Source organism: Oncorhynchus nerka, linkage group LG22 (assembly GCF_034236695.1).
Source record: "Oncorhynchus nerka isolate Pitt River linkage group LG22, Oner_Uvic_2.0, whole genome shotgun sequence".
NCBI lineage: Eukaryota > Metazoa > Chordata > Actinopteri > Salmoniformes > Salmonidae > Oncorhynchus > Oncorhynchus nerka.
Genome location: NC_088417.1, coordinates 19,925,141 through 19,949,134, shown reverse-complemented (window position 1 = coordinate 19,949,134; position 23,994 = coordinate 19,925,141). Strand labels below are relative to the sequence as shown.

At 47.2% G+C, this 23,994-nt stretch overlaps 2 protein-coding genes across 2 annotated transcripts; one reads left to right on the top strand and one right to left on the bottom strand.

Annotated features, from left to right (window-relative positions):
- The first annotated feature begins 244 nt into the window (after positions 1-244).
- Positions 245-7,360, top strand: LOC115104983 (lipase member H-like). Its single transcript, XM_029626458.2, has 11 exons — positions 245-689; positions 2,744-2,849; positions 3,410-3,692; positions 3,796-3,904; positions 4,006-4,107; positions 4,232-4,321; positions 4,390-4,557; positions 4,701-4,790; positions 4,908-5,016; positions 5,104-5,277; positions 6,495-7,360. Exons 1-11 carry the CDS (start codon positions 638-640, stop codon positions 6,577-6,579), a joined length of 1,368 nt encoding a protein of 455 aa, XP_029482318.1. The 5' UTR covers positions 245-637; the 3' UTR covers positions 6,580-7,360.
- Positions 7,241-23,483, bottom strand: LOC115104981 (BCLAF1 and THRAP3 family member 3-like). The gene is given in 12 exon segments (XM_029626452.2): positions 7,241-9,429; positions 11,885-11,999; positions 12,129-12,243; positions 13,054-13,187; positions 13,296-13,362; positions 13,480-13,585; positions 13,733-13,902; positions 18,922-19,854; positions 20,297-20,987; positions 20,990-21,018; positions 21,164-21,207; positions 23,408-23,483. Coding segments are annotated over 12 exon segments (2,439 nt in total). The 5' UTR covers positions 23,429-23,483; the 3' UTR covers positions 7,241-9,415.
- Between the last annotated feature and the right edge of the window lie 511 nt (positions 23,484-23,994).

Sequence of the window (23,994 nt, the reverse complement as noted above, 5' to 3'; positions counted from 1 at the left end):
CATGTATGGGAGAGTTGCGATTGATGGAATTGAGTACATAGAGGCAGATAGTATGAGAGAGGGATGGAGAGAATAGAGAATAGAGCATAAAGGAGAGGCAAGGAAGGAGAGATGGAGAAAGACTGATTAGGAGGTACATGGTGACTCATTGGAAACAGAGGAGAATAATAGTAAGTGTCATGTCTCGAGCCTTCTCTTTCCCCTCTTGCAGTACAAGTCAATAATGCTTTATTAGCACGAAATATTACCAAAGACTAAAAAGTATAGGATCAAGTAGGAATAAAGAAATACGGTTAGAATGACTATTATATACTGATGTACTTCGTCTCTCTCCTTCCATCGATGCTTCTCCTCTGTGTACAGTGAGATGTGTAATGAGTTGGGTTTTGTTGGCAGTGTGTTTGTGTTTTGTTGGCAGTGAGCGTGTTGCTCTACTCAAGAGTTTTATTGGTTCACCCAGATACCAACACACCTAGTCACCTCAACATCTCTCTCTCTCTCTCTCTCTGCTCTGGTCAGTTAGCTCTTCCCTCCCCTGCTCCCTCCCTCCCGCTCTCTGTATTACTAAGAGCTCCCATTCTTTCCTCTCTCAGACAAACCTCCCTCTAGTATCTCCCTCTTTCTCTTGGTTGTAAGGATGTTACTCTGGCAACTCCTCGGTTTTGTGGGCTCCCTCATGCTCTGCAAAGGTAAGATTCATATTTCCATGATCAAAGTGTTGTTTTCTGTCTCGCATCTGTTAGCACAGTGTTTCTCCAACCTCTCCCCCGGGACTTCCAGCCGTTCCATGTGTTTCATCTATTCCACAGCTAGCACACCTGATTCAACTTGTCAACTAATCATCAAGCCCTTGACTAGGTGAACCAGAGCTGAAAAAGCCAAAAAAAATAAATAATAATAATTAAACACAGCACACTGCTGCTCATGTTCCCAGGTGATTTTATTATAAGAATGTTTTTGACACGTAGGTCTTCATCAGGCATCCGTATCCCAGGTTGGGGTGGAAGGTCCTATATATATGGGCAGTACTCAGTGACACTTCCTGAAACAGGAGGTACAAATATATAACATAAGTGTACAATATCAACATTGTGCACAATATTAACATTCATCAAAATATGACCATACACCAGGAATGTGATCAATATTTACAGTAAAATATATATATTTACAGTAAAATATATACACACACAGAATATTCAATTTGGGTGAAAAAGTACACAAATCATTTGGACATTTTGGAACTATAAAATGGTTTTAAGTCGAATTAAGGCCAAGAAGAGACTGTGGATCCAGAAAGATTCCCTTTGAAGAAGTTTCCTCTCCGTCTTCCTCCCCTCCGTGACATCTTGACCATTTCTATTCCAATGTATCTCAGAGAACTAACAGGATGTCCAGCTTGTACAAAATGAACAGCAACAGGGTTTATTGTCTCACCTGTCTGTATATGCGGCGGTGCTCACTGATCCGCGTCTTAATGCTTCTACAGCTTTTCCCTGTGTAAGACAGACCACAGGGACATTTCAACATGTAAACAACATTGGTGGGCATGCAGGTGATCAGGCCTTTGATCTTAAATCTTAGTCCTGTGCGGGGGTGGTTAAATGAGTCACATTTCTACGTGAAACTGCATTGATCACATTGGCCACATTTGGAATTAGTTCAGAGCTGCAACAAATTTGTTAAAACAACGGGGGTCGCTGAGGAGTTTTGAGAACCACGGTGTTAGCAGACTCCAGGTTTCAGACGTCATTCTACACTCCCTCCAGAACAGACTTAAATAACTGCCATGTATGTGCCTTCTCTTCCCCAACTATCCCTGAGTGGAGAAATTAGAGTGTGCAGTGTGTGTGCATGGGCGTAAGTGTGTGTGTGTACTTCTGTGAGGTCACGGGTCATGAATTGAGGACAGGAAGATTGTTGAGAAAGGGGATTGGGGCCACAGAGGAAGATAGAAAGCTGTGACAGGATGAGCTGCTTTTTTATAGCACCGTGATCCAATTGAGAGTAACAGCAGAGGACAATCTGCTAATTAGAGAGCATGGATCACCACTAAAGCCGCTAGCATGACACTGGGAGCTAGCCGACATGCTAACACTAATAACCTATGTGGTTTGAACGTTAACATGCTACATGCTAATGCTACCGAATCATGACACTCAATGCTACATGGTAAAACTCATGATGCTGTCTTGTGGTTAATGCTACATGGTAAAAGGCTAAAGCCCCTAGCGCCATACAGTCAAAGCCTGGCTGCAGTCAAGGAGGGACACTACAGTATCACAAAGCAAAACAAACCACAGAGGAGGATAATTTTCCAGAGAAAGGTTCAGACCGGCACCTTTAACCTTTCACCTGTGACAAAGAACAGTGGCTAGGGGAGGGGGAGAAAGTGAGACAGAATGGTAGGGGTGAATAGCAATGTAAAGAGGTCAGAGTTAGGCCAGTGCTTATCTATCTTTTATAGATGCAAATCTTCAGTTTTCACTGTCTTCATTCACCAGCTGTCTGCTCATGTTTAAATGCATAAGGAAAGAAGAATGCGTTGGGGTTCACAGTAAGATCAGAGAATGACCTGATGCTGACCTAGCAGGGTATCAATGAGCACATGTACACATCCTCCCCTTCTCTCCCCAGGCCAGAAGAATGCGTTGGGGTTCACAGTAAGATCAGAGAATGACCTGATGCTGACCTAGCAGGGTATCAATGAGCACATGTACACATCCTCCCCTTCTCTCCCCAGGCCAGAAGAATGGTGGAGGTGAACTGTGTGATGACTTTACAGACCTGGACTTCCATGAGTGCTTCCTTGGGACCACCCTGAATGTTAAGCTGCTGCTCTACACCAAGTAGGTTAGAGTGTGTGTGAACATGAGTGCTTCCTTGGGACCACCCTGAATGTTAAGCTGCTGCTCTACACCAAGTAGGTTAGAGTGTGTGTGAACATGAGTGCTTCCTTGGGACCACCCTGAATGTTAAGCTGCTGCTCTACACCAAGTAGGTTAGAGTGTGTGTGAACATGAGTGCTTCCTCGGGACCACCCTGAATGTTAAGCTGCTGCTCTACACCAAGTAGGTTAGAGTGTGTGTGAACATGAGTGCTTCCTTGGGACCACCCTGAATGTTAAGCTGCTGCTCTACACCAAGTAGGTTAGGTTAACATGAGTGTGTGAATGTTAAGCTGCTGCTCTAACATGAGTGCTTCCTCGGGACCACCCTGAATGTTAAGCTGCTGCTCTACACCAAGTAGGTTAGAGTGTGTGTGAACATGAGTGCTTCCTTGGGACCACCCTGAATGTTAAGCTGCTGCTCTACACCAAGTAGGTTAGAGTGTGTGTGAACATGAATGTGTGTCTGCGGTTTGGTTAAAAAGTATTTTCCACATAAAAGTATTCCCCTCCTTCCACTAGGTCTAACCTGCGCTGCGGCAGAGAGGTGAACCACCACCACCTGTCCTACCAGCCACTCTTCAACTTCTCCCTGCCCACGGCCTTCGTCATCCATGGCTACCGGCCCACTGGGGCCCCTCCGGTCTGGGTGGATCACATCGTCCAGCTGCTGTCTGAGCAGGAGGACATGAACATCCTGGTGGTGGACTGGAACAGAGGAGCTGCTAACCTTAACTACTTCACTGCTGTGGCCAACACCCGACAGGCTGCCAACAACCTCACCGGCTTCATACTCAGCATGCAGGTGTGTGTGTGGAGGGGGATATTGCTCGTTTTCTGTGACTCATTAATCAGTTGTTCTATGAGTCTTGTGTCAATGTTGCTAATTGTTCACTGTGTGTGTTTAGGAGGAGGGGGCGCCTCTGAGTTCAATCCACCTGATCGGGGTGAGTCTAGGAGCTCACCTAGCTGGGTTTGTAGGAGCAAACCTGAAGGGCAAGATTGGCCGCATTACAGGTAGGAGAGAGACTGTTTGTGACTGAAAAGCTACTATTTGATTGATTGACTTCATTTATTGATGCATTAATGAATGTATTAATTGATTCATTGTTGTCCAGGTCTGGACCCAGCAGGGCCCATGTTCACTGGAGCGACTGCTGAGGAGAGACTAGACCCTTCAGATGCCATGTTTGTAGAAGTACTACACACTGACATGAACTGCAAGTACTGACATGCTGTGTGTTTGTGTAGGGGCGAGGGATTCTCTAGGTGTTTTTGTGATGAGTGTAATTTCATGTCCTGTATTATCTGTAACTTTGGGATCTACCTATTTTTTTCACGTAGCGTTTGGACTCAGAGGTCAACATGGCCATATTGACTACTATGCCAACGGAGGATCTGATCAGCCAGGCTGCCCCAAGACCATCTTCTCAGGTGAGACTAACACACACACACCACACACAATAACTCATGTTATAACTCACAGCTTTTCTCTTTCGTAGGGAAGTCGTATTTCGTGTGTGACCACCAGCGCTCTGTGTTCCTGTACCTGTGTGCTCTCAACCGGACCTGCAGCCTCACAGGCTACCCTTGCTCCTCCTACAGCGACTTCCTGGATGGGCGGTGTCTGCAGTGTGAAGCCTTTAAGCCCGCTCCCTGTCCCATGCTAGGTGAAAGGACAACCTTCCAACTAAACCCAGAATCTCACTCAATCTGTAAACATGGGAAAATTTGTTTGTCATCAAATCTTCTATCAAGTAGTTTGATTGCCATACCAACCATCCTGAATGATGTATCCATGGTTACCCCGCAGGTTACGACATCAGCAGGTGGAGGGATACTCTGTTGCGATTGGGTCAGACCAAGGCCTATTTCACCACCACTGCCACATTACCTTATCAAAGTAAGTCCCACACCCCTTACTATCAATCAGTGATTAACATACATAATGCTTCTATAGCAGTGATTTCTCAAATATGAATTGTGTGTGTATAACACAGTGTGTGTCCTGTGTGTGTAGAGACCAGCTACAGGGTGGACATGGTGACATGGAACCAGTACCTGCGCTGGGGAGTCGTCATCCTCAGACTACATAGTGGCAGGAACTTCAGTGAGGCACGCATAGACCGGTAAGTCTCACACACACACAGATACACATGACAGTAAGACCTCTAACTCTTTATCCCACTTACCCTCTCCATTCCTCTCCTCCACAGTAAGCTGTTCAAGTTTGAGCAGTACACCTCCACCCGTCTGTTGGTCCAGTTTGATGAGGACCTGCAGCCCGTCCAGAAGATATCCCTCCGCATCGCAAGCGGCAATATGATAGGCCCTCGCTACAAAATCAGACTACTCCACATCCGCCTCACCCCCCTGGAGCAACCCGACAGGTGAGACCCCCCACACACACTTTTCCCTTCCTCCTCTCTCCCCAGTAATCCTCCCTCCCTCCCTCCTCTCTCCCCAGTCATCCTCCCTCCCTCCCTCCAGTCATCCTCCCTCCCTCCCTCCCCAGTCATCCTCCCTCCCTCCTCTCTCCCCAGTCATCCTCCCTCCCTCCCCAGTCTCTCCCTCCCCAGTCATCCTCCCTCCCTCCCCCAGTCATCCTCCCTCCCTCCCTCCTCTCTCCCCAGTCATCCTCCCTCCCTCCTCTCTCCCCAGTCATCCTCCCTCCCCTCTTCCCAGTCATCCTCCCTCCCTCCTCCCTCCCCAGTCATCCTCCCTCCCTCCCTCTCTCCCCAGTCATCCTCCCTCCCTCCCTCCCTCCCTCCCCAGTCATCCTCCTCTCCCCTCCCCAGTCACCTCCCTCCCTCCTCTCTCCCCAGTCATCCTCCCTCCCCTCTCCCCAGTCATCCTCCCTCCCCTCTCCCCAGTCATCCTCCCTCCCTCCTCCCCAGTCATCCTCCCTCCCTCCCTCTCCCCAGTCATCCTCCCTCCCTCTTCCCAGTCATCCTCCCTCCCTCCTCCCTCCCAGTCATCCTCCCTCCCTCCCTCTCTCTCCCCAGTCATCCTCCCTCCCCCTCTCCCCAGTCATCCTCCCTCCTCTCTCCCCAGTCATCCTCCCTCCCTCCCCCAGTCATCCTCCCTCCCTCTCCCAGTCATCCTCCCTCTCTCCCCAGTCTCCCCCCCTCAGTCATCCTCCCTCCTCTCCCCAGTCATCCTCCCTCCCTCCCTCCCCAGTCATCCTCCCTCCCTCCTCCTCTCTCCCCAGTCATCCTCCCTCCCTCCTCCTCTCCCCCAGTCATCCTCCCCTCCCTCCCCCAGTCATCCTCCCTCTCTCCTCTCTCCCCAGTCATCCTCCCTCCCTCCCCAGTCATCCTCCCTCCTCCCTCCCCAGTCATCCTCCCTCCCTCCCTCCCTCCTCTCCCCCAGTCATCCTCCCTCCCTCCCTCCCTCAGTCATCCTCCCTCCCTCCCTCCTCTCTCCCCCAGTCATCCTCCCTCCCTCCTCTCTCCCCAGTCATCCTCCCTCCCTCCCTCCTCTCTCCCCAGTCATCCTCCCTCCCTCCTCTCTCCTCAGTCATCCTCCCTCCTCTCTCCTCAGTCATCCTCCCTCCTCTCTCCCCAGTCATCCTCCCTCCAACTATACCTTTCTCTCATCCCTCCAGCCCGCTGATGTGTCGCTATGACATCATCATGGAGGAGAATATTGAGGTGGCGTTCCGCCCGCTGCCCTGCGACCCTCGCCTCTGAGCCATCACTGGAGACCGCTCCCCTCACATACACACAGGGCCTCCAGGGTCTCCCCAGTCACACACGCAGAACCAAAAGGGGCAGAAAGTTGACCGTGTTCACCCTCATACCAGGGGTGTCAAACTCATTCCATGGGGGGCCTACTGTCTGCTGTTTAGGTCTTGAATTCTTACAAAATCAGTGACCTTAATTCAAGGGAGGAGCGAATACCCGCAGACACTCGGCCCTCCGTGGAACAAGTTTGACACGTCATAGAAGGTGAAGACTAGGTGGAGCCATCACCATGTTTCTGACTGCTCTCCAGTTCTTTCAGATGATTACAGAGGGCCTTCCGATTGTTCTTTGCGAGGACAACAGAACACTGGTGGACCATACAGACATTATTGAAGTCATTAATAATGATGCTGCTCAGTGGGATTTATCTTATCATGAGTTTTTTTGGACTGCTTTCGCTCTCTGCCTTACGAAGAATGGTCATGTTGCTATGACATTTCTGTATTTTAATGCAGACAGAGGTCATTCATAACCTGCTATAGCCAGTCATAAGCTCTTCTAACTTCAGTGTAGCTCCTGGTTTGTGTGAGAGTCAGTATCTTGTCCATTTGTATTGCAACTCTGACATAACTGAGCAGCTGAAAAGAAAGACTTGAAATAATGGAAATTTATTAAAAAGTCAAGATGTTTTTATTGTGTAAAAGTCTATGGTACTGTGGTGTAAAGACATTTTTTATGGACTTTGTATTTCTACCTACATTTGAAATAAATGCTGTGTTCGTTTCACTATGATCGTCTGACTGGATTCTCTGCCAGATCCCATATCACCTCTGTTTGCGCTTGTGGGGTTAAAGGTTAAGGCCTGCCTGTGTTTCTGCTAAGCACTATCCCAACTTGATATCCACCTGTAGAGCTGGGCATCCTCTTCCCCAGTCAGCTCTGGTTAGTCCAGCGGGGCATCAATCCACCGGTCAGTCTCCACTGACCATAGAATAGCAGTCTGACCTATCCGTAACTACCTAAAAATTTGGCCTAGGTGGACGTTTGCACCTGTTAAATATCAGCAAGGATCACCTCTGTACCTGAACTTAAGCGCTCACACACAGGTGTACAGGTGAGAGCTGTGGGGAATACTGAGTATTAATACAGGTAATGACCAAATTGTCTGTACTCATGTGAGATGCATTTTTACTACTACGCTCAAGAGGGACTTTTACTACCTTACACTAACACGCTTGCCAACATGGTATTTGAAGTAATCTATTATTTGATATTTTTTTCCTTCGGTAAGCAATGTATACAGCCAACAAAAAGCAGTGTTCACTTACTCAGAATATACTTAATGAATGAATTAGGTGGCTCCTCACTAACAGGATGTTACCCTTCTGGCTCAGGGTCCTCCCCCCCCTGCATTATGACATCACTTCCCCACAACACTACTTTGTCAGGAGACTTTACATGTTCTGTTGGCCAGTGTCAGTACAGGTGTAGGTCAGATAATGGAAAAGGTGCCAGGTAATCAAGCAGCAGAAAATAAGAGATGCCGGTTCTAAGGTCAGGCTGTCTACGTGTGTTGTTATAATATACTCCACATACTTTTCACATGACCAAAAGTATGTGGACACCTGCTCATCGAACATCTCATTCCAAAATCATGGGCATTAATATGGAGTTGGTCCTCCCTTTGCTGCTATAACAGCCTCCATTCTTCTGGGAAGGCTTTCCACTAGATGTTGCTGTTGGGACTTGCTTCCATTCAGCCACAGGAGCATTAGTGAGGTTGGGCACTGATATTGGGCGATTAGGAGTGGCTCACATTGGGCGATTAGGCATGTTCTAATTCATCCCAAAGGTGTTCGATGGGGTTGAGGTCAGGGCTCTGTGCAGGCCAGTCAAGTTCTTCCACACCGATCTCAACAAACCATTTCTGTATGGACCTTGCTTTGTGCATGGGGGCATCGTCATGCTGAAATAGGGAAGGGCCTTCCCCAAACTGTTGCCACAAAGTTGGAAGCACAGAATCATATAGAATGTCATTGCATGCTGTAGTGTTAAGATTTCCCTTCACTGGAACTAAGGAGCCTAGCCTGAACCATGAAAAACAGCCCCTGACCATTATTCCTCTTCCAAAGTTTACATTTGGCAGTAGGCATTTGGCCAGGTAGGGTTCTCCTGGCAGCCTCCAAACCCAGATTCCTCCGTAGGGCTGCCAGATGATGAAGCATGATTCATCACTCCAGAGAACGCATTTCCACTGCTCCAGAGTCCAATGGCGGAGAGCATTACACCTCTCCAGCCGACGCTTGGCATTGCACATGGTGATCTTAGCCTTGTGTGCAGCTGCTTTACCACGGAAACCCATTTCATGAAGGTCCCGACAAACAATTCTCGTGCTGACATTGCGTCCAGAGGCAGTTTGGAACTCTGTATTAAGTGTTACAACTGAGGACAGATGGTTCTGTGAGCTTGTGTGGCCTACCACTTCACGGCTGAGCCGTTGTTGCGCCAAGACGTTTTCACTTCATAATAACAGCACTTACTTGACCGGGGCAGCTCTAGCAGGGCAGAAATTTGACAAACTGACTTGTTGGAAAAGGTGGCATTCTATGACAGTGCCATATTGAAAGTCACTGAGCTCCTCAATAAGGTAATTCTACTACCATTGTTTGTCTATGGAGATTGCATGGCTGTGTGCTCGACTTTATACACCCGTCAGCTACAGGTGTGGCTGAAATAGCTGAATCTACTAATTTGAAGGGGTGTGTATATACAGTTGGCCTGGTCACTCCTCTGAGCTCAACAGCTAACCTCACATAACCCCAGGCTCCATCCAAGAGTCCATTCACCAGTTGGCACCTGAGAGGGCGAGAAAGAGAAATTAATATAGGTGTTAAGTTTACAACCATAGCGGACCTGCTGTTTTTAATGGTCCCATTAGTGGACAAGATGATTGGCTAAATGGGAGGATTTGATTTGCTCAGGGTCAGACATGGAAATGAATGAGATCTAGGAACCAAATGAACAGACTAACAAATGTAACCAGACAGGAAGGTAAACAGAGTCTAGACACTGTCGTAGGAATTACATAGTCAATCAATCAATCAACCAACCAATCAGTGATCGATTGAGGTCACTTAACATGGTTGGGAAGACCTGCTTGTCTGAACAGGTCTGTGTGTTACAACAGTCTAACTTCTGTGTCCTTTTGAGTACTTTTGTGAAACATCATTTTGAAAAATATATGGCAATTATAAATCCAAAATGGATGGTGTTGAGAGATAGATGGGAGGGGTTGAATGGAGCTGAAGGGTGGGACTGGATGGTGTTGAGAGATAGATGGGAGGGGTTGAATGGAGCTGAAGGGTGGGACTAATAAGATAACTAATGTAAAACATACGGGGTCTGTAAAATGTATATAGGTTCAGAAATGTTGAAAAAGCACAGTTACAAATAGAAATCAAACTGGATGAACATCAGAAATAAAGGAAGGACTAAAAACAAACAAAATATAACTATTGTAAAATAGATTGTGTCTTTAAAATGTGTATAAACTGAAGGTAGAAGCCTAAGTGCTATTGTTTATTAGTTTACTCCAATTGGGGGAGGGGTTGTAGGAACACTAAAATAACATCCTAGATCTGAATGAATGAAATATTCTTATTAAATACTTTTTTCTTTACATAGTTGAATGTGCTGACAACAAAATCACAAAAATGATCGATGGAAATCAAAATTATCAACCCATGGAGGTCTGGATTTGGACTCACACTCAAAATTAAAGTGGAAAACCACACTACAGGCTGATCCAACTTTGATGTAATGTCCTTAAAACAAGTCAAAATGAGGCTCAGTAGTGTGTGTGGCCTCCACGTGCCTGTATGACCTCCCTACAACACCTGGGCATGCTCCTGATGAGGTCCCCTGAGGGATCTCCTCCCAGACCTGGACTAAAGCCTCCGCCAACTCCTGGACAGTATGTGGTGCAACGTGGCGTTGGTGGATGGAGCAAGACATGATGTCCCAGATGTGCTCAATTGGATACAGGTCTAGGGAACGGGTGGGCCAGTCCATAGCATCAATGCCTTCCTCTTGCAGGAACTGCTGACACACTTCAGCCATATGAGGTCTAGCATTGTCTTGCATTAGGAGGAACCCAGGGCCAACCGCACCAGCATATGGTCTCACAAGGGGTCTGAGGATCTCATCTCGGTACCCAAAGGCAGTCAGGCTACCTCTGGCGAGCACTTCGAGGGCTGTGCGGCCCCCCAAATAAATGCCACCCCACACCATGACTGACCCACCGCCAAACCGGTCATGCTGGAGGATGTTGCAGGCAGCAGAACGTTCTCCACGGCGTCTCCAGACTCTGTCACATGTGCTCAGTGTGAACCTGCTTTCATCTGTGAAGAGCACAGGGCGCCAGTGGCGAATTTGCCAATCTTGGTGTTCTCTGGCAAATGCCAAACGTCCGGCACGGTGTTGGGCTGTAAGCACAACTGTGGACGTCGGGCCCTCATACCACCCTCATGGTCCTGCTGCTGGGTTGTTGCCCTCCTACGGCCTCCTCCACGTCTCCTGATGTACTGGCCTGTCTCCTGGTAGCGCCTCCATGCTCTGGACACTATGCTGACAGACACAGCAAACCTTCTTGCTACAGCTCACATTGATGTCCCAACCTGGATGAGCTGCACTACCTGAGCCACTTGTGTGGATTATAGACTCCGTCTCATGCTACCACTAGAGTGAAAGCACCGTCAGCATTCAAAAGTGACCAAAACATCAGCCAGGAAGAATAGGAACTGAGAAGTGGTCTGTGGTCACCACCTGCCTATAATTTCCATTTGCACAACAACATGTGACATTTATTGTCAATCAGTGTTGCTTCCTAGGTAGACAGTTTGATTTCACAGAAGTGTGATTGACTTGGAGTTACTAGGCAAGTCAGTTAAGAACAAATTCTTATTTTCAATGACGGCCTAGGAACAGTGGGTTAACTGCCTGTTCAGGGGTAGAACGACAGATTTGTACCTTGTCAGCTCGGGGATTTGAACTTGCAACCTTTCGGTTACTAGTCCAACGCTCTAACCACTAGGCTACCCTGCCGCCCCATATATGAATATGTACGGGTGTGTGTGTGTTTGTGTGTGTATACCCCAAAAATATATGGGGGATTGGAAATGATGCAGACAATTACATTACTGCTTCCATCAATCTTTCTGCAATATTAAGCTGTTCCACAAAGAAAAAAAGAAAAAGCTTGTGTCCTTGTTTTGAACTCACTATATATTTATGTTTTGGGGTGCTTACTGACCGTTAATATTGCGGTTCTGTTGCCTTATTGGTCCCAGATGGTTGCCGGGGAGATTAGGAGACCGGTTGTTCCTCCGCTGGCCGCCCATGTTTTGTCTAACTATGCCTCCTCTCCTCTGAGCCCGAGAGTTAGAGCAAGAGAGAGAGCGAGAAGTCAGAAGCCTGAGATATTTCAGAGAAAGATACAGATCCTTTCCACTGTTCCACCTACTAAATGTGAACACATACATGCACACAGTTCTCACCATCTCTCCGGGCCACCTCCCTCCTCTCTGTGGTAGGCCTGGCCAGCCTGAAGAGAAGCCATCCTCTTCCTCCTGAACCTCCTCTTCCCCACTACCATACTCCTCATGATGGTCACTGTGACAGAGGGTGTGAGAGGGTGGGAGAATGACGAGACCGTGAAGTGTAAAAACGCACCTCTACTTCTTGAGGTAATCACTGATCTATGGATCCTTATGTTCACCCAATCTGTCAGATCAGTGATAACTCCAAGAAAGGAATCAAGGCAACTGTAGACATGCCGTCCCCCATGAATGACGCAGCCCCCCGGCCAATTACTGACAATTCAAACTAGAATATACTGATAGTAACAAAACATCTGCCCGTTTTAGCGCCACCGTGTGGTCAACATTAATGTTCTTGCATATGTTGAGTCTTGACAGTGTTTGCAACCTGTGTGACTGATTTATATGCAGCGGCCATGTTGTTTTAGGTACTAGTCTAGAAAATATTTGTCCATAGATGCCACATACTGTATCAAGTTTCATGCAGATCGTTCATTCGGTGTCAGCGTAACGTTTTAAGTGTTTTTCACAAAATTCAAAATGGCGGAAAATCCATCATGGCAAACTTGGGACCTATGTACCGAATTGTATGACTTTAGGTCAAATGAGGTGAGGGGCGTGACCTTTTAAAGTTTGCATTTTCAAACGCTTATAGTGCCACCATCTGGCCAGTCAGTGTAATTTTGTAAATGTCAGATCTCTATGGCAAGACGCATCATTCACTCAAGTTGTTAAAATCACAACAGTGCAGTCTGAAAAATCTTGTGACGAATGTACGACCGTACTATAGTAAAAAGACAGATCCACTGTCCGCTCCCCGATTTCATTGTGGAGGACCACAAACCCCATCATGGCTTCACTGTGTTTTAGTGTGTAGTAGTACCTCCCAGCAACCAGGGGGCGCTGTGAGAGCCTGCCTCCAGGGATGGTGACCTTCACCCCTTCCAGCCTCTCCTGTCTCCTCCTCTCCAGGTCATGTCTCAGGTCTCCTGGGTCACTCACCGCCTGCTGCTGCTTCTGATCTCACACACACACACACATTAATACACCATCAATAAATCCATCAGCCAATGAATCCATCCATCGACATATCAATCATTCCCCATTTAAAAACATGCATTGTACCTGCATGCGGCCAACTTTGGAGAAGAGAGGTTCCATGTCTGGCTCTGACAGACTCATGTTGAACCGCCTAGAGAGGAGAGAAGGAATAAAATATAGATACAGTTTATAAACAGCACATTGAAGACTTAAACAAAACCCATGGCTCTTAGAGTCTCATCACCGTGGTACCCAGGCTTGTGTGTACCTGTTCAGAGTAGGCCTCTCTTCCTCCTGCTCCTCCTCAGGCAGACCATCTTGGGCGCCACAGAAACGCTCGGTCAGCTTTACACTATCACCCCTAAAGTAATGCTCTGCAGAGGGGGAGAGAGAGAAATATCTTTAGGTTCTGTTTAAATGTGTGTGAAGGAGCGTCTATGGGCTGTGCATGTGTGTACAAGTGACTGTGTGCACGCGCATATTTGTGTTGTGTATAGTATTTCTGCATTTCGCATCCTAACCTTTGACCTGGTGCACCAGGGTGATGATCTCCTGGGCAAAAGTCCCAGAGTGCATTGTGGACTCCCGGTAAGTCCCAGAATGCTCTAGCATGGGTAGGAAGTCGAGGCGCTGGCGGCCCACATTGACCAGATCCAACGACAGCTGGCGGTCTGAAGAGTAGCACAGCTGGCTGTAGGGTAGATGAGAGCGAGATGAGCAATGGAGGAGAGGAAAAAAGCAGTAGTCCCTTTGGATCAGGCCTGAATACCAGGGCTTAACTGTGTTGGACAATCAAGGCTAATTAATAATAGTACTAGTACTAGTAGCTGGTTAAATGGAGCGTGTACTGCTGTAGCTGGTTACTGGAGCGTGTACTGCTGTAGCTGGATAATGGAGCGTGTACTGCTGTAGCTGGATAATGGAGCGTGTACTGCTGTAGCTGGATAATGGAGCGTGTACTGCTGTAGCTGGTTACTGGAGCGTGTACTGCTGTAGCTGGTTACTGGAGCGTGTACTGCTGTAGCTGGTTACTGGAGCGTGTACTGCTGTAGCTGGTTACTGGAGCGTGTACTGCTGTAGCTGGTTACTGGAGCGTGTACTGCTGTAGCTGGTTACTGGAGCGTGTACTGCTGTAGCTGGTTACTGGAGCGTGTACTGCTGTAGCTGGTTACTGGAGCGTGTAGTGCTGTAGCTGGTTAATGGAGCGTGTACTGCTGTAGCTGGTTACTGGAGCGTGTACTGCTGTAGCTGGATAATGGAGCGTGTACTGCTGTAGCTGGTTACTGGAGCGTGTACTGCTGTAGCTGGTTACTGGAGCGTGTACTGCTGTAGCTGGATAATGGAGCGTGTACTGCTGTAGCTGGTTAATGGAGCGTGTACTGCTGTAGCTGGTTAATGGAGCGTGTACTGCTGTAGCTGGATAATGGAGAGTGTACTGCTGTAGCTGGTTACTGGAGAGTGTACTGCTGTAGCTGGATAATGGAGCGTGTACTGCTCTAGCTGGTTACTGGAGCGTGTACTGCTGTAGCTGGATAATGGAGCGTGTACTGCTGTAGCTGGTTACTGGAGCGTGTACTGCTGTAGCTGGTTAATGGAGTGTGTACTGCTGTAGCTGGTTACTGGAGCGTGTACTGCTGTAGCTGGTTAAATGGAGCGTGTACTGCTGTAGCTGGATAATGGAGCGTGTACTGCTGTAGCTGGTTACTGGAGCGTGTACTGCTGTAGCTGGTTACTGGAGCGTGTACTGCTGTAGCTGGTTAATGGAGCGTGTACTGCTGTAGCTGGTTACTGGAGCGTGTACTGCTGTAGCTGGTTACTGGAGCGTGTACTGCTGTAGCTGGTTACTGGAGCATGTACTGCTGTAGCTGGATAATGGAGCGTGTACTGCTGTAGCTGGTTACTGGAGCGTGTACTGCTGTAGCTGGTTACTGGAGCGTGTACTGCTGTAGCTGGTTAATGGAGCGTGTACTGCTGTAGCTGGTTAAATGGAACGTGTGGAAAGGGTGTGATTTAAGTAACAACTGTAGTTTGGGACAGCAGTCATTTGTTCTTAATTAAATTTGCTGTAGGGAGTTAAGGTGTTATCGGCTGGATCTCCTACATAAATATAATATAGCTTAATATTGTACTGAACAACCTTACCTTGACCAAAGTATCTGTAAAACACACTATACTTACCTTTACATTGTAAAGCTTTAGGAAAAATGGCTGATTAAGTACACCATCTACAAGAGCTGTTGGTTTGAATTATTTGTAAGTCCAAATAAGGCCTATAGGAGTTTGAAACGCAACAAGAAGAGACATTTCGTCTCCAGGGATGTATTAGCGAAACGCTGAATGTCAGTTGAGATAACGGGTGGTAACGTAAATGCTTATGCTAAAAGCATATGTGGCGTAAAAGGTGTGTAAATCGCCCTGCAAAAAAATGTAAAAGTGAACAGCATTTAACGTCGACTACATCCCTCACCACTTCCTGTGCCAGTGTGAGGTTGTGTAAAGGACACTGGCATGGGTCAAAGGTGAAAGTTCATGCTTCTTCCATTTTTTTCACTCTCTGCATTTCTCGTCAATCAACTTCTGGATGTTAGTGATCCACTTGCTGTGGTGAAAGGTCAGCATTGTGGTTCTTGTCCTTGATCGGTCTAAATTGGACAGTATGGCTCGTCCTTGAATAGTCCAAAGTGGACAGTGTGGTTCTTGTCTATGATTGGTCCAATGTGGACAGTATGGTCTCTTAAAGGAGTCGTTATCGCTGTGAACAGCTTGCATCTTGAGTATGTAGTGTAGACTGCGAAGGGCAGATCCCATCAGTATAGGAGACCTTATTACTAAGGGGTTTTTGAGAGCAATACTCTGTTTTCATAAGGATTCATCCACACCGAACTAACTATTGTCTGATGCATTGGCTGTGTTTGAGGTTTGAACCATTGATTTTAGTTCTTTTTTCCCAAGTGTTAATACTGGGGCCATTTCACTAGGCTGAGTCCAGTTTCGCTGTCAGGAATACCTTAGTCCTCACTGGGTTGGGTTTCCCCTCACTGTCATAGTACTTTGACAGAGCTCTGTTTCCCTGGTGCAAAATGGATGACAGTTCATCAATAGTCATGGTTCTGAGAGCCTCTTGGAGAAGAGACGTTCTTAGAGCTTGATGATTCTTACTGCATGAGAAGTCCACGAGTACCACTGTCAATAGTGGTGGTACAGTTAGTGGAATAGCTTCTAAGGTTCAAACCAAAAGCTTTATTTTCACGTGTTAAGTCCCAAAGTTGTTTTCACTCTTCATCGTGGTGGTTATCGGCAGACATTCATCAAGCACTGCTTTTCTGACTGGACATCATCCTGATCATCGCCAGACCTTCACATTGCCTTCTGCTCTTCTCCACTCTTGCTTGTGTCTACTAGTTGGTCACCCAAGCCTTCATTTCATGCAGAAGGTGGATTACTCTAAGTGTTTAATGACTGTGCTTCTCTATCCACTGACTTGGATTCTCCCTTGTCTGTTCACCTCCCTATGATTTAAGCTGTGGCATCCAGTCTTTACTTGTGGTCATGCATCAAGCTGTGAACCCTGGTCTGGTAGAACTCAGAGAGCTGTAGTATGAACCTGTAGCGCTCGGTTGCTTTAAGGGCAACATCGTTACTTTGGATTGTCCTTCAGAGATGAGATCAACTCAGTGCTGTGCTTTCAATTTCTTTGAGTGAACAGTTCTGTTTAAAGGAGAGCAGATTGAAACACACTGTGGTCAAAAAAGCCAAGTAGATCAGAGGCCAGGCATCCGAGGATCTGTGGCGTAAACGTTATGGGAATGTTGGATCGATTTTGGCCTCGGAATTAAAGGTTTTGTGATGCAGTGGTTGCATCGAGTCCCAGTCTATTATTAAGATAACCATTTCTCAAACTCCTTTAGGCTTTGACACTCAAGAGCATCATGGTTGATGAGGGTGAGCAATACCAGGCTTGAGGTCACTTAAAGCCTTCCATCTCGCATGAACCACTTTGGATGAAGAATGAAAATTGTCCTAGAAAAAAACCTGCCTCTAACAGATAAAGTATAATGATCCTCTAGGAGCCTGCAGGATACAATACACACTCAATGACGGAAAGAACATGTTGACTTACCTTTAAACATTGATCTGAATGAAAGACAAAAGTTGAAACTATTTGACTGTCTTGACTAGAGAGCTGGTGTTTTGGTGTATCATCTTGCAGAACATGAGAAGGGGAATTGCTTATCGCAGTGACTAGCACTAAAACACTGTGCTTCTGAAATAAGTCAATTCACAGGGGTCTTTCTCCGATTAGCTGATCAAGAGTTCCCGGGTGGCACAGCGGTCTGAGGCACTGCATCTCAGTGGTAGAGGCGTGACTACAGACCCATGTTCGATCCCAGGCTGTATCACAACTGGCCATGGTCAGAAGTCCTATAGTGCGGCGCAGAATTGGCTCAGCATCGTCCGGATTGGGGAGGGTTTTTAACGGACTTGCCTTGTTAAATAAAAGGTAAAAAGAAGAAAAAAAAAGAGCTGATCATTCCAAGTGTTTCAAGGCATTGAAAACAAACATGGTGTTTCCAAATGGATGTTCCTGAAGTGCAGGGCACTTTCCCCGCCCAAATGGTCTTCAGTCAGCCCCAGACCAAGACATTGATCCGGCCATGCAGTGGGTCAGTGACTGACATCTTATCAGGCTCACCAACACAATATGTATATGGGCAATCCTTCACTATAACAGAGAGACGCTTCTGCAGTTAGCGCAGTTCGGTTAGCAGCAAGACCTTTCCATTTTGTCCAGTAAGCTGTAGAGTGAGTAGCAGAAAGGTATTCTCCACTCCTCTTCATCCAGTCTTAACCTCCCAGAGGTCCTTCAGCACGTTACACCATGCAGGCTCCTTGCTCTGTATAATTCCCTTGTGCTTGTTAATATCATTTCAGTTGTGTAGGATGAGATGGGTCTGATGACAGTAAATCTTTGCAAACACACAGCTGGTGTCTCTTCACACGTCAGCTGGTTGGTCTCTTGGTTGTCAGGGCTGCTCTTAGGGAAGTTGCAACCACTCCCTTTCAGAGTTGCCAATCATGTTGAATTGGATGAAAGGGAGATTTCTGAAGAACTGATGAGGAAAACCTCTGCCCTGAGCAGATGAGTGTTAGAAGTAGAACTACAGGTCCATTAGGTTATTCAGCCGATAGGTAGCCACCTCTACTCAGAAGCTGGCCTTCTTCTGTACCATCGCTGTTCTCGATTGTTGTGAAGCTGGTCTGACATTTTCTGCTCCTCTGGATGAGCAAGGAACACATTTTTCAGGAGATCCAGAATTTGTTCTTAACTGCATGCTCGGAGTTGCTGTCAAGAATTGATTCCACCTTCATATAACGCGTTTGAGAATGTGACGGACAATAATGTAAAAATGGCCACTCTGCTGAAAGAAGGCTTTGGCAATTCTCCATGTTTATCACTGAGTGATGCCCCACACCATGAAGGATTAGTTTGACGCAGGTATATAAATTGCATCCCATCACAGTAGAATACTTGCCTTGTAGAATCCTTGCTTTGTACAGTCGAGAAATCAGTTTGACGAATCTTTCCTCCTCTAGCTGTCAATATTCTCAGGACTTCTGACTATGTCTTTCTGCAGTCGAAAGCAAGCGCTAAAAAGAAGCATGACCTTTCACCCTTGACCACTAAACGTTGCTGCCCGAAACATCTTACCTGTTCTGGCCCATGGTGCGCTTCATGTCCACTTTGATGGTGAGTGTCTCCTCCTTGCCGGCGCCTTTGCGAGGCATTGCCATGTCGTTCTGCTGCTGGTTCCAGTTGGGGTTGAGATCTTTAAGCTGAGGTTTCCTGGGTCCCATCCTGCACCGTGCCGGTGGCCGGCCTCCTCGCGGCCCTTGTCCCCGGTCCTGCTCCCAGCGGGGCTCCATGTCGCTCTCTTCTGCCCAGCCGGGCTCCTCCTCTCTGGGCTCCATGTCCCAGCCATCTCCCCTGGGTTGGTACCTCTGGTGCTCCGGAGGGGAGTGCTGAGAGTTGGCACCCCGTGGTTGGTAGCCCTGCTGTCCCTGGAGGAGAGGCTGGGGTTGGTTCCTGGAGGGCCCCATCTGTCTCTTGCCACCCCGGGCTGGGTCCTCCCTTGCCCCACAGAATGTACTGTTTCTGGCCTTGGGATCCGTGGGACTACCTCTATCCTGGAAGCCTATAGGCCTGGCTCTCCCCTGACGGTTAGGGCTTCTTTTGGACTCATGTATAGGCCCCCTCCTATCTTCATGGACAGGGCCCCTTTTGGACTCACGTATAGGCCCCCTCCTCTCATGTGCAGGCTGGCGCCTGGCCTCCTCTCTAGTATTGGACCTGCTGCCTGACTTCCTGAACCGCTCCTCAGAGGCTCCGACCCGGTTGTGATGATGACTGAATCGGTCGTGGCTGTGGCTCCGGTTGCAGTCGGGGCCCCTGTGGTTGTGGTATGGTTCTGGCCCTCCGCTGTTCATAATACCATGTTCATGCTCCACGATGAGGGCTTTAGGCCCCCGGCCATTGTGGCCCCCTAGGGGGCCACTGCGCCCCAGTGGCCTCCCTCCTCCGTACCCTTCCCGGGGCCTCTCCAACGAGGGGCGGCGCTCCCTAAACTCTGTCTCCCTCCCGTACCTGTGTCGACATAAAGAGCAGGTGACATGGTTCAGCACTGGCAGATGACATACATTTACGCTGACTACAGCTAATAGTTGGATTGATTTGTAATGTAGCTTTTGATTGATTTAGGAAAAAATGTATTATAGGAATAGAATTTAAGGGCCAATAGATCACAGGCTCGCACAGCCTCTAGATTGCAGCGGGTAATAATAGTAACGTTAGTATAATAGTAATGTCATGTACTTAAGTGGTTCTCCAGGATCACAGAGACAATAACATGCCATGCATTTTAAGCCATGCAATTAAATCTACAACTACTATCTCGTTACACGATTGCAGAAGGGACATATTAGCAGGGTGAAGTTTGCACTTAGAAAAACAGGAAGCTGGGTTCTCCTCTCCAATTTTCTTCAGGCTTTTGGTCATAAAACTCCAGCGGAACACTGTTCAAATTTACCCAGGATTCACCGGTTCAACAGTTTCCCTCCGGTTCCGGTCAGAGATGGTGCTCCACTCTCTTTGCATGTCGTCTCTCTTCCTGTCTCTATAGGAACCGGGAGAATCTCCACCCTCACCCCTCCTCTCCCACTTCCCCCCGCCCTGAACCCTCTCCCTGGGGCTGCGGTCCCTGGACCTCCCCTGGCTCTGGTCCCCCTCTTCTCTCCTCCAACCTGCAGAGGGCGCTCTCTGGTGGTGGCTAGGGCTGTAGTGAGTGTGCTGCGGGGCCAGTGATGGCAGCCTTTCTCTGGGTAGCCTCTGCGGGGAGGGGGGCAGCTTTCCTTCGCATCTTTGGAATTCTTCTTTCACTCTTCCTCTGCCACCCCCTCCTCCATCATGGGGGGAGAGCCTCCTGCGCTCGGCGTAGCCCAGCTCGTGGGGGGGCGGTGGGGTCCTGCAATGGTGGAAGTCCTCTGGGGGGAGGTGTTGGTCAGGCCTGTGGAGACCTGGGGAAATAGGTCTTCTGTGGCCCTTTGGCCGAAGGCTCCCTCTAGGCATAGGTCTTCTGTGGCCATCTGGGTGGATCTCGTCCATGAAGCGGACCCACTGGTCCTCGTGAGACTCCCCAGGGTTGCGGTTCTCTTCCCAGGGCAGCCTGCCCAGGTCAGCCAGAACCTGCTGGGGGTCGAAGTCTGGGTCGTCCCAGGGAACCTCCGGGCATCTTGCCTCCTTGGACTGCCTCTATAATAACACAAAAAACAATAATACATTTGAATTGTAAAGCACCCTTCATACAGTGTGCTGAGTTGAGCCAACTTTGTGAAGGAAATGTATTGACCCACACACTGGACTAGCATGTCAAATGAACAGTGTGCAAGGTATTCACCTGTGAGAATAATGTGGCGATCGTGGCCTTGACATTCTCTCCACCTTGAGAAATCAGTGGACAAAGAGAAAGAGTATGAATGAGTAACATACTGAGATAGTGAAATGACCACCACAAACCGTTCCCTAGCCGTGACACCATACATCAACATCAGATTTGTTTACATTTTGGCAGTTGATACAGCAAGATAATACCACCAAGACTCCGGTTATGAGTCTCCTTCTTTCCCATGTTGCTTAACTTAGGGAAGGCAACAAAGGGCTTGAAATGTACAACATAACACTCGCATTAACATCTGCTAACCATGGGTATGTGACCAATAAAATTTGATTTGACCAAAGCCACGTTACGCTAGCTATCTAGACCAGGCTAAAAACCAACTTGCTACGAAGAAAACCACTGGGGACGATGAGAGCAGCTCAAAATAGACCTTTTTTTTTTTTTTACAGTGCAGTGGTTTACTGAGGATTGACATAAATAGCTAAACATCTGAATGGTTAATTGGGGACCATGTTGTCGTTGTAGCCAACTAGCTAGCTAACTAGCATAGCTAATATTGCAATGTAGCAAGCTAGCATGGCACTTACCCGATTGCACGTTTCTGTCGAAATTAGAAGATACGAACACCAAAACACCAGTCTCGCACACACGATTACACTACTAGCTAGACAGAAGTAATACGTAGTTATGTTACGTTTGATACCGGAGCACCGATGTATGCGTCGAAATCGCTAAGCTGCAGATAGAACAATGAGACAGATATTTCACCGGATGTATAAATGTGAAGCATCCGCTTGGCGTTTTGAGAGGAAGCCCACTGGCGGGTGTTGTGCCGAAAATCCACCCACATTGCTGCGACTTGCTTGGTAGTTGAGATATCTGCTCTTCACTCCGTTGTCCGTTTAAACTACATTTCACTGATCTTAGTAGCAGAAATAATTTGTGTCTGCAGTTTTCGTTTTGGCGATTTGTTTCAAGTGTATGTGGCGGTTCTAGCTTGTATGGCGCCCTGGGCGAACCCCCCCTTCCGCGCCCGGCAAGATGCCGCCCGTACCTAAACCCGCTACTGATTTGTATTAGTCTATAAATAAATCTCTTTGCCAAAATTCGTCATATCTCCCTTGTCTTATTCGACTAGTATTTTTGAAAGCATAAGGATAATAATTCAGCCATAGTTGTTCGACTCTAGCCACAAAATTAAGGAAATTAGAAGGAGTGGATTTTGTGCACAACACCTGGGAGTGGGAGAAGGTGAACGCGATAGATTGACAGACATTCCCACTTTCTCATCCATGAAACATTTGATTTCGATACATTTTTCTGTTGCCAAATCTAAAATATGTTTTGAACAAAGTTTGCCAAATCTAAAATATGTTTTGAACAAAGTTTGCCAAATCTAAAATATGTTTTGAACAAAGTTTTCTATTTTTTACCATTGTAAACGTTAAGAATCACGTTGTTTAGAAGGACAAGGTAGGCATTCCCTGACGAAAATATGCAGATAATGCTAGAACGCATCAATAGAATATTGCTAGCTCGTGCTTGTTCTGCCCACTATGACTCATTTGCTCCCGTTGGAAATGACAAGCAGTGGTCTATCTTAGTTAGTTGTAAAACATTTTAGGTTAGCAGTGTATTGATGCCTGTAGCGCTTTTTCTTCCATTGGGTTTAACGGCGCATTACCGACAACAGCTTTATTATTTATTTAACTAGGCAAGTCAGTTAAGAACAAATTAGTGTTTACAATAACGGCCTAACCCGGCCAAACCCTAATGACGCTGGGCCAATTGTGCACCGCACTATGGGACTCCCAATCACGGCCGGTTGTGATACAGTCTGGAATCAAACCTGGGCCTGTAGTGACACCTCTAGCACTGAGATGCAGTTTCTTAGACCGATGCGCAACTCGGGAGCCCCAGCTGGATGGGGTAAGGAACGATAAAAAAATAAAAGCTGGCAATGGAGAAAAACATCATACAAAATACAGAAAATAGACACGTCAACAAACAAAACCCATCCCACTTCTTCAATCACAGTCCATTCCAAACTACATTCCTACACAGGCTCAGGGGCATGTAATGGCGGAACATTCACTGACATGATTTCTCGCAAGGCCTCGGCTGTGAAATCATGATGACCCCAAAAACGTTAAGCTGCATTCACAACAATTCCAATTTTTGCAGACTTCTTATTCGCTTGTGCTGTAGTTTACGACCATTGCGATAAATCTTATTTCAAGTCACCTTTGCACACAAAACATCCATTACGTTTTTCAAGTAATTGTCTTAGAGGCCGTTTTTTTCCATCACGCAAAGTGCTCGTGTGCAGGCATTATGCGCGCTTTTAAACCGGATCTAGAAAGATGGCAACAACCAGAAACGCTGTATGCGAATGTGAGTAGATTACATTGAAAACAACGGGCTCATAACTCCAAAAACATCAACAGCACATCTGCCTTTGACACTGGAAGTAAGCGTGAATGTTTCCAGAAACTCTATTGCAAGTTGTTTCTTCATAGCCCAAGACTAGGGGTGTACTCGTTACAGAAACCGTTTAAGAAGCAAAGAGCAAAACAAGAGTTTTTATTGGACCAATTCTGGTAGGGCCTGTCCGATTTCGTTCACTTTCCTTCTGTTAAATAAACATTTTCCAACAGAATGAATACACGCTAGGTGTGTCCCATAGAGATACTTTACCTAGAAATAACCTGTTTTTGCATGGGCATTGCCATTGAGGGCTTCCACCATTTTTTAAAGTAGTCAACTGGGGGTGGTGATTCCTATGGGTTGGGAGGGATCAGCCAATGATCAGAGCATTGGCTTTTTCTTCA

What these genes read in the sequence shown, in the direction of transcription:
- LOC115104983 (XM_029626458.2), top strand. Translation starts at nt 638, where the DNA reads ATGTTACTCTGGCAACTCCTCGGTTTTGTGGGCTCCCTCATGCTCTGC. An exon ending in ACTACACACTGACATGAACT is followed by an intron (nt 4,108 to 4,231) that starts GCAAGTACTGAC and finishes TTTTTCACGTAG; the next exon opens with CGTTTGGACTCAGAGGTCAA. An exon ending in TGCCACATTACCTTATCAAA is followed by an intron (nt 4,791 to 4,907) that starts GTAAGTCCCACA and finishes CTGTGTGTGTAG; the next exon opens with AGACCAGCTACAGGGTGGAC.